The sequence below is a fragment of the Danio rerio genome, chromosome 15 (assembly GCF_052040795.2).
Source record: "Danio rerio strain M-AB ecotype USA chromosome 15, GRCz13ab, whole genome shotgun sequence".
NCBI lineage: Eukaryota > Metazoa > Chordata > Actinopteri > Cypriniformes > Danionidae > Danio > Danio rerio.
The window spans coordinates 1,086,319-1,096,626 of record NC_141035.1 but is presented as its reverse complement, the minus strand read 5'-3'; the positions used below and the strand labels follow the sequence as shown (position 1 = coordinate 1,096,626).

The following is a 10,308-nucleotide window of genomic DNA, read 5'->3' as shown; positions in this document are numbered from 1 at the left end:
ACACATACAAACACACACACACACACACATACACCCACACACACACACAAAAACATGAATTCAGTGTAATGTTATATTTTTGTTTATGGAAAATGAAATAATGTGGTTTTATTCCGTTTAATGAATTACTCTTAAAATTTTAGTTTATTCAAAAAAAATAATAAATTTAAATTGAATAAAAAAATCAATATTTAGTTTAAAAACACTTTTCATATATATAAATAACTTTTTTTTAGTTATTTTTCACATACTTTTATTGTATAGCATACGATATGTGCCAAGTCTAAAATTAATGATGAATTAATTAATAAAACAAAAAAAATGAACAAAATGCATTACTACACACACTATACAGGCTCTAATAATATCACTTATCCATATTTCTTTTTGAGCCACGATATTATTAATACAGCTTCTTCTATTAATGTACCTTAAGGTAATTATTAAATTGCCATTGCTGTCTATTGAAGGTGTGCGTGCGCTGTCAACGACGATTGGGGAGGGGCAGAGAATCATTTACGTCAGTGGCACCAGTCAATCAACAAAAAATTTAGTGGCTGCTATTTATTTATTTATTTATTAAAATATTGAGAATTTATGCAAGTACATTTAAATTAATTATATCAGTAGCAAAATCATATTGGGTAGCCACAGGGGTGGCCAGAGTTTACACAGGAGTGGCCCTTGGGGGCGAACCTGCTTACCTGATATAACATGAGAACTGCAGAGTTCAGCATTTCTAATTAGGTCGTCACTCCATTCAGCTCACTTTTAGCCAAAGACGTCTGCAGTTGGCATTAAAGCAGTGTGGTGTACGGTAAAAGTTTTTCTATTTTTGGACTTTGGCATCCTACCGCACAACACGACATGTTTGCTATTGAACCCGGTCTCTTTTTGCACCCGTGTGACGTAGGTTGGTAATTCCTCTATAGAAAGCGATAATGATAGAAAGTAAAGCACACCTGAAGAGGTGATGTTGACACAACCAGAAATTTTATTTTGCTTGTTTTAAGCAATAACTCACTTCATTGTGGTATATTATTTCTTGAAACAACACAGTATTTTTTGCTAGTCAAGAAAATGCTTCTTGATTTAGAAATCTTTACATGTTTGGACTAGAAACAACACACAAAAGCTTTTTTTGCAGTGTACATTAAATACTACAGTATGTTTCGCTGTAATTCATATAGCGCACCCGTACTATGTGCTTTTGACCATGTGCTTAGATAACTTAATTGTGCAATTTAGGACTTTGTTTAGACTTTAAACTTAAATTACAGAAAAACTAAAACACTAGCTTAGATAACCGACTGTAACATTACTGTCTTCATTGTCAAAACTTGAAATAACCTAATAAAAGGAATATAAAACATACTGATTTTTGTGATCAACATTTCCAAGGCAGGCTTATTAAACTGCACGCATTTTATTCATTATATTTCATTACAGTGCACAAAATAAAAGCTCTTTTCACAGAAGAGGAGACACAGAATGGCAAAGATTACACTGGAGGGGAAATAAACACTGCTGTTGTCTCTGATAGTGAGGCAGGAAGATGACCCTGACAGTGTTGGTCTATCAGTGATGTCTAGTACTCTGAAAAACAACTGCAGTATGAAAATAAGCTTAATGTGTGCAACAAATGAACAAACACAAACCATGTCAGATGTTCTAATGTCTCCACAACAAACACCTTTACAAACCATCAGCTGGTTAACATAAACTCATGAAAACTAGTAGCGAATGCTTTCCAGTAACAGTTGTTTTCCTGTGTTTGTGTGTGTGTGTGTGTGTGTGTGTGTGTGTGTGTTTTCCTGCTTGTAAACTGTTGTTAACTGTAGTTGGTAAAAATTTGTGTATTGAAATATTTTGCATACATTATAATGTAAAAATTAATTTGCGCTCATAATCTTTATTATAGATCACCATAATCTTCCCTCCCCCTCGAAAAGACTTCTTCACTTGTGGTCACATGGAACACCTTTAGGGTGGAGCTATCAGTAATTTAGGGCGGAGCTATCAGTCAATTCGGGTGGAGCTATCAGTAATTTTGGTCGGGTCTGTCAGTTGTTTAAGGCGGAGTTAGAATTATTTTAGGGCGGAGCTATCAGGAGGGCATTATTAGTCCAATAGGACATGTCTGTCAATAATTTAGGGCGGAGCTATCAGTCCTTTAAAGTAGAGCTATCAGTACTTTAGGGTGGACCAATCAGTCCTTTAGGGCGGGGCTATCAGTACTTTAGGGTGGGGCTATCAGACCATTAGGCCAGGGCTATCAGTTATTTGGGTTGAAGCTATCAGTAACTTAGGGCGGGTCTATCAGTTCAAAGCGGAGTTTTAAATACTAAGGGGAGAGTTATACATTTTTTAGGGCGGAGCTATCGCGGGGATTATTAGTCTATTAGGGCATATCTGTCAATAATTTAGGGGCGGAGCTATCAGTACTTTAGGGTGGACCTATCAGTCCTTTAGGGCGGGGCTATCAGACCATTAGGCCAGGGCTTTAGGGTAAGGCTGTCAGTAATTTAGGGAGGGTCTATCAGTCACTTGGGGCGGAGCTATCAGGGCAAGGTTATCAGTCTATTAAGGCAGGTCTATCAGTAATTTGGTTCGGAGTTATCAGTACTTTAGGTCAAAGCTATTAGTAATTTAGGGAGGGTCTTTCAGTCCTTTAGGGCGGAGCTATCAGGGCGGGATTATCAAACCATTAGGGCAGGGCTATCAGTAATTTGGGTCGGAGCTATCAGTACTTTAAGGCAAGGTTATCAGTAATTTATGGAGGGTCTATCAGTCTTTTAGGGTGGTGTTTTAAATACTTAAGGGCGGACCTATCAGGCCGGCATTATCTGACCATTAGGGCAGGGCTATCAGTAATTTAGAGCGAAGCTATCAGTCCTTTATGGTGGGCCTATAAGTCAGTTAGGGCGGGACTATCAGTTAGTTAGGGCGGGACTATCAGTCATTTAGGGTGGGGCTATTAGTACTTTAGGGTGGACCTATCCATTGTTTAGGGTGTGGCTATCAGTCCTCTAGGGCGGGGCTTTAAGTCATTTAGGGCAGAGCTATCAGTCCTTTAGGGTGGACTTTAAACATATTTACTTGACAAAAATAAAGACTTCATATTTCCACAAAGAACTGGTTCTCATAGTGAAGTGCAGAGGATTAAGTCCGGGCCTCCAGTAGGCAGATCAGGATGTCATGACCATGTAGATCTGCATCTGTGCTTCAGTGTCCTCTGTTTGGCATCTCTATTTTGGTGGAGGTCTCGGTCAGAGAGCCGTGAGGGAGCGGAGCGCGGCTCAGTGTGGCAGTCAGCTTCTTGCGGAAACCGCGACACAGGAAAACATAAATGAGCGGGTCCAGACACACATTAGAGGATGATATCCAGAGCGTGATCTCTTTGGCGAAATACAGCTGGTTTTGGGCCCAGCACTGGGCTGAAGTGCTCCGCGTCTGGCTGAGGGTGTACGGGACTCGGGCCAGGTGGAAGGGGGCGAAGCAAACAAAGAAAACCCCCACCACCACAAACACCTGAGGAGCAGAGGAGAGTTAGCATGCGTTAGCATCTCTTGCATGGTTGACATATTGGAAAGTTTATTTTACAGTGCTGCTTAGATACCTAACTAGTAATAACATATTGCTAACTATACAGAACTCTACACAACCCCTAGTAATTACTAGTGTGCTTATGAATGTGCTTGAATCAGTCTGGTAATTCTTCAGTTGATATGCTAACACAACTATCATAATATAAACAAATGACATAAAACTGTCGTCAGCTATAGGGTGCATTAAACTACAGTGCACCACAGTTTACTATAGGAAAAGTTAGAGTATGTGGTTGATACGACAGTGTTGCTTTTGTTAGGTATTAAAAATACTGTAATATATATGTATGATACACTGTACTACTGTATTGTTCAAAAATGATGTAGTATTTACTTCAAATGACTGTAGTATTCCCTCATTTGGGTGCAAGCACGCATGCTCCTTAAAAAACAGAACCAGATCTGATATGGTCCCTACTGAAAAAGCCAGCTTAAACCAGCCTAAGCTGGTCAGGCTGGTTTTAGCTGGTCACCCAAGCTGGTTTTAGCTGGTTTCCCAGGCTGATTTTAGAGGGGATTTGGCCCCTTCTTAGCTGGTCTTAGTTGGTCAGGCTGGTTTTAGAGGGTTTTGAACACTTTTTAGCTGGTCAGGTTGGTCTCAGCTGGTTTTAGCTGGTCTTAGCTGGTTTTAGCTGGTCAGGCTGGTTTTATAGGGGTTTTGGCCACTTTTTAGCTGGTCTTAGTTGGTCAGGATGGTCTTAGCTGGTTTTAGCTGGTCAGGCAGGTTTTAGAGGGATGTTGGCTACTTTTTAGCTGGTCTTAGTTGGTCAGATTGGTCTTAGCTGGTTTTAGCAGGTCAGGCTGGTTTTAGAGGGGTTTTGGCTACTTTTTTAGCTGGTCTTAGTTTGTCAGGTTTGCCTTAGCTGGTTTTAGTGGGGTTTTGGCCAATTTTTAGCTGGTCTTAGTTGGTCAGGTTGGTCTTAGCTGGTTTTAGAGGGTTTTTGACTACTTTTTAGCTGGTCTTAGTTGGTCAGGTTGGCCTTTGCTGGTTATAGCTGGTTGTAGAGGGGTTTTGGCCACTTTTTAGCTGGTCTTAGTTGGTCAGGTTTGTTTTAGCCTGTCAGGCTGGTCTTAACTGGTCAAGCTGGCTGGTCTTAATTGGTTTTAGCTGGTCAGGCTGGCTGATCTTAATTGGTTTTAGATGGTCTTAGCTGGTCAGGCTGGCTGTTCTTAACTGGTTTTAGCTGGTAAGGCTGGTTAGGCTGGCTGGTCTTAGCTGGTTTTGGGCCAGGATGGGAAACCAGCTAAAACCAGCCTGACTAGTCTGCCCAAGCTGGGAGACCAGCGAAAATCAGCTTGACCAAGCTGAGAGACCAGTTAAAACCAGCCTAGTCAGACTGAGAGACCAGCTTGACCAGCCTGGCCAGGGTGGGAGACCAGCTAAAACCAGCTACTTCCAGTTAAAACCAGCTAAGACCAGCCAACCAGCTTAGGCTGGTTTTAGCTGTTTTTTTTCAGCAGGGGTGATATTGTCTCTTCGTCTACCGCATGCACAAATCAGTGAGCAGAACTAAAGGCTCAATAATGTAAAAATAGCTGAGTTTTGAAACTACAGGATGCTTTTACAGTGCATTGACCTCTGTCAGAAATAAAGGGAAGTTTGAAGTCTCAGTTCATAGCTAGTTTAATTACTCCTGCACGTGCAAGAACAGGGACACAATAATTAGTTATTGTTAAAGTTATTGGAAATAATACGGATCACTAGAGACTGCATAAAATTGCATACTGTTTAGCAGGCACTTTGCTTTTTAACATAAAGTTTAAACAAGAGTGATATACAACAATTTCACGTTTCATTGCCATTGGAAAACAAGAATCGAGTTTAAGATCCATGGCCTAAGCCTTAAACAAGAAGTTTGATATATGTTGTTGTTGCATGCATTTATACTACCTAACTCTCCACCCCACCTCCCCCTCTAGTACGGCCCCCCATGGGTTTTCCTTTAGCTTAGTCCCTTTATTCATCAGCCACAGCGGAATGAACCGCCAAGCATATGTTTTACACAGCGGATGTCCTTCCAGCTGGGAAACATCCACACACACACACACACGCACACACACACACACACACACTACAGTCAATTTAGTTTATCAATTCCCCTATAGCGCATGTGTTTGGACTGTGGCAACTCCACACAGAAATGCCAACTGGCCCAACCGGGACTCGAACCAGCGACCCTCTTGCTGTGAAGCCACAGTGCTAACCACTGAGCCATCGTCCTGCAGAGTTCATCTCTTTATAGTTCTAATAGTGTCTAGTACTCTCAGTCTTATATACAGTATGTAATTTCAGGGTTTGCACAACATTTATCAATAAAGCACTGGCATGTACTAGGAATAAGGTTGCAGATCCCTAGTGTGAATGTTTGCAATCTCAGAGACCATAAATGTGGATTAAGAAAGTGCACTTTACCTTAGATGTGGTCTGTTTGCTGGTTACGTCACTGCTGCTTTGTGATGCACGGTACGACTCGAACACCTTCCTGCTGATGAAGGTGTAGCAAACAACCATGAGCGCCAAAGTTCCCCAAAAAACAACCTGGCAGAAGTAGTTGAAGCCTTCGTGCCACAGCAGACCCATCTTCCCCTTCATCCTGGTGCAGCGTAGCCTCCCGCCGGGGGAGATCTGTGGCATGCGGTTACTCAGGATAACATTGGGCAGCGCTAAAGACAGCATGACCGCCCAGGTCACTGCACACAGAACCCGACCCACCCTGACCCTCTGGAGGACGCATTTCCCGAACGGATGCACGATCTTCAGGTAGCGGTCCAAGCTGATGAACCCGAGCAGGAGGATGCTGATGTACATGGTGGTGTAGAAGAGCACGGCGGAGTAGCGGCAGTGGAAGGCCCGGAGGTGCCAGGAGCCTAAACCGGCGTCTGTCAGAGCTTTCACAGGCACGGTGAGAGTCATCAGCAGATCTGCCACCACCACATTCTTCAGGTACACGATGAAGGTTGAGCTGCTGCGGATTTGGAAGAAGATCCAGGCGGCCAGACTGTTCAACACCAACGCCAGCAGGAAGAGAGCCGCGTACAGGCAGGGGAACAGTATGGATGTAACCCGAGTGTCCCGCTCACACTTCAGAGAAGCGTTCACCTGACTCAGGTTCATTTTGCTGCCTGGAAGAAGAACATCAGTGGAGGTGAAGGTGATATTAGACTAACATTTTCACTTACAACAAGCAAGCTGCATGGTTATTCATCACTTGCGACCCTTTTACATTTGTAGAAGTTTTTTAATTATGAAAATTATAGTCTTACATCACTTTTCTACATTGATGGATCAGTGATCGCACGTGCATTCCTGACAAAAAGCTTGTGTTTGTGTGTACAGAAATGTACTATCCACCCTCCCTGTTAAACTTGATCTAATCATGTGCTGAAACACAGCTCCTCTCCTGCTTTCACTTCTCATACTGACGGAGGGAGCGATTCGTTTGTGAATGAATCTCCGTTATGAACGACTCGTTCACTAGCTGACAATAATACAAGTTTCTGGCAGCGCAGCATCTCGTTGTCATATTTCTTTTGCACTGTTTGCTGATTTTATTCAACAAAACTAGCATAAGCCGAGTGTTTAGTGCGAGTTGGAGCTGCTTTGCCGTATGGTGAATGCAGTAAGTGACTGTTATCATCAATAACGTTACCTGATTAGCACAAAAGTTCAGAACATACAAAAACGTAAAAAACGTCGTTATGATTATTACTGAACCGATACCGAATTGTTCGTGTTTGCATCGCGGTGCACCGAAGAAACGATTAATTTTGACACCCCTATCCAAAGAGTTTGATGGCTGCGGTTGTCGGATTTTCCAATTATTTACAATGTTTTCTTAATCAATCAATCAACTTTTATTTATATAGCACTTTACAACAACCACGGTTGACCAAAGTGCTTTACAAAGGTGAAAGCAAACAACCCAACAGACAAGGAGATGCTGCAAAACAATACAAAAAATATCAATAAAATCCAACAAACATTAAAACATGTAGGGCTCTATTTTGACGATCCATGCGCAAAGTGCAAAGTGCAGGGCGCAAAAGCATTAAGGGCATGTCCTAATCCACATTTGCTATTTTAAGGACGGAAAAATCTGCATTGCGCCGCGGCGCAAGGTCTAACAGGGTTGAGCTTATTCCCTTAATGAGTTAAAGTTGTGTTTTGAGAATAAACCAATCAGAGTCTCGTTCACTTTAAAAGTCAGTTGCGTCGCTCCATGGTACATTTGCTATTTACATGGCGACTTTGTAAGTGTAAAAACTGAACGTTACACTAGCGTTAAAACAGGTAAACAGAGCATCTGCAGCACGAGGATAAAGAACGAGCCTCCTCATTCTTTACTTTCACTTTCACTCTCGTGGATAGGGAAACCTTGTATGCACAGACATCCATTAGCCTATACATTAATTAATTTTGTTTGTTAATATACAAATATTCGTTTCAAGACTATTTCTAAATTCAGTTCTAATTTCCAGCAAACGAATAAATGAACAATAATAACGAAGTGTGCTCAAACAACTGAGTTACATCCAAACACACATGCTATGCCCCATATGTTCTAAAACCTGACAGGTGGGCAAATCTAACTTATTTTCAATAAAACAAATATAAATATGGATATAATAAATAATACTGCTAATAATAATAACTTTATACAAAAGCAAATTGTCAAAAAAAAGCCCCTCGAGATGAAGAAGACATGGAGGCGGTGGTGTTTATATTGATGTAGGCTAGAAAATAATAATTTTTGTAATATTTTAATCCTTTGATTATTTTTCATTTTGCTTGTTTGTGAAGTATTGTATTAATCACCACATTAGTTTAAGCTTAATTTAACCATCATGAACTCACTTGGAGGGGCACATCCTCATTAACCCATACTTAACTACTCATCAACCCCTCATGCACGTCCATCTAGTGTGTTTAATGAGAGTAGAAAAGTGTTCAGTCAAAATCAACATGAACAGTTTAATTACAGGGGTTAATGAGTAGGTAAGGATGAGTTAATGGTGTTGTAAAGTCATGACATAATTATGCATTAACAGCTCATGAGCTCACGTTGGTTACATTTAGCTTAAACTTAAATGTTAATTAATACATTTATTAAAACATGTACTCACAAGTTATTAAGGCAGCCGTTGTTCACACATGAACTCTTGTGACTCATGTTGTGGTTAAAGTTAATGATTAGCGCATGCATTGACTCATCATTAGTTCAGGGATGTTTACTTTGCATATTAATACATCATTATTCATGTACTGTTACTGAAGTGATACCGAATCTCCTGCTCTGATCAATTCTACAGACAAAAAGAAAGTATGAACACGACTAAGACTTAGATGCATCCAAAGATATGTAGAAATATCATGAAAAAAACAAACCAAGAAAAGCTTAAAGTGAGAACCACCCTGATGTCGCCATTCATCAGAAGAAAAAAAAAAAAACTGAAAGCAAACACATGCATGAGCATATAAAAAATTTATTAAATAATTAAATATGCATAAGCAAACACTTACCAGGAGACAAGCGAGCGCCCTTAAAGAGGAATTAATAATGTCTTAATGCCTTCCGGCAGCTATATCCACACTGTTCTTGTGTAACCACACACACACTCATAAAGAGAGAGAGAGAGAGAGAGAGAAAGAGAGAGAGAGAGGGGGGGAAGAGAGAGAAAGAGACTTTTTTTTACTTTTCAAACACTTTTTAATCAAAAAATATAATTTAACAACTCATTGACATGCCACTTCATAGACATTACCACTTAAAATATAATTCCCCAAACTCTCTCGGCACAAGAGCATTTTTTATACACCACCTTAAATCAAAGAAAAACATATTGTTTGTTAATTTATAATATGCATATTCCACGCTAACCCTGTATTCTACTAAAGATTTAAACATTCCAAGTAAATCGTTGTTTTCTCCATCATTTTGACATTTCTGAGATTTTAAAATGGCCAATTTTGCTTGTCCTACCAGAAAATTGCAAAGTGTACATTGTGCTTTCCATTATTTCCAATGCTTTCCATTATTTTTTATACTTCACTCCCATAATAAACATGTTTTTGGTAAACATAAAACCTAATTTAGCAAAAAAAGTTGTTCTAATAACTCAAATAAAGGAGTTAAATGGAAACAATCATGAAAGAGATGAAAAACAGTATCAGACATATTACAAAATGGACACGTAGATGATACTATTTTATGGAATTTTGATACAAAACTATTTGTTGTCACAGCACAGTGGAGGATTCTCCATTGGAGAGAAAGAGAGAGAGAAAGAGAGAGAGAGTGAGGGCTTGTAAATAAGAGTGTACTTATGTACATAAGAAATAAGAGTTTGTAAATAAGAGTAAATAAGAGTGTACTTATGTACTTAGAAATAACTTATGTTATCTCTATATCAAGATAATTAACAATACTACACTTTAAAACCCAATAACTCAAACCATTTGAGGAAACCGGTTGCAACAAACCATTTAAGCTCAAACACTAATCCTAATGAGTGCTGTGAACTTAATCTATTTGAGTAAAGAAGCAATTTGAGCACAGTAAAACCCCAAAAATGAAGAGAACTTAAACCAACTGAGTACTGTAAAATCTTAGTAAATAAGTTAAGGCAACTCAAACTGCTTGAGGAAACTGATTACAACAAACCATTTAAGTTAAAAAACTAATCCGAATGAGTGCTGTGA

General features: G+C 39.8%; 1 protein-coding gene across 1 annotated transcript; it reads right to left on the bottom strand.

Annotated features, from left to right (window-relative positions):
• Positions 1 to 974: 974 nt before the first annotated feature.
• On the bottom strand, positions 975 to 9,654 carry p2ry13 (purinergic receptor P2Y13). Its single transcript, XM_087283645.1, has 3 exons — positions 9,130 to 9,654; positions 6,022 to 6,731; positions 975 to 3,531 (listed from the first exon to the last, which is right to left on the bottom strand). Exons 2-3 carry the CDS (start codon positions 6,721 to 6,723, stop codon positions 3,226 to 3,228), a joined length of 1,008 nt encoding a protein of 335 aa, XP_087139771.1. The 5' UTR covers positions 6,724 to 6,731; positions 9,130 to 9,654; the 3' UTR covers positions 975 to 3,225.
• Between the last annotated feature and the right edge of the window lie 654 nt (positions 9,655 to 10,308).

Bases quoted from the DNA above. Each gene is read 5' to 3' on its own strand.
- p2ry13 (XM_087283645.1), bottom strand. From the start codon at position 6,723: ATGAACCTGAGTCAGGTGAACGCTTCTCTGAAGTGTGAGCGGGACACT. The intron at 3,532-6,021 runs GTAAAGTGCACT...TCTGCTCCTCAG, and splicing joins GCAAACAGACCACATCTAAG to GTGTTTGTGGTGGTGGGGGT.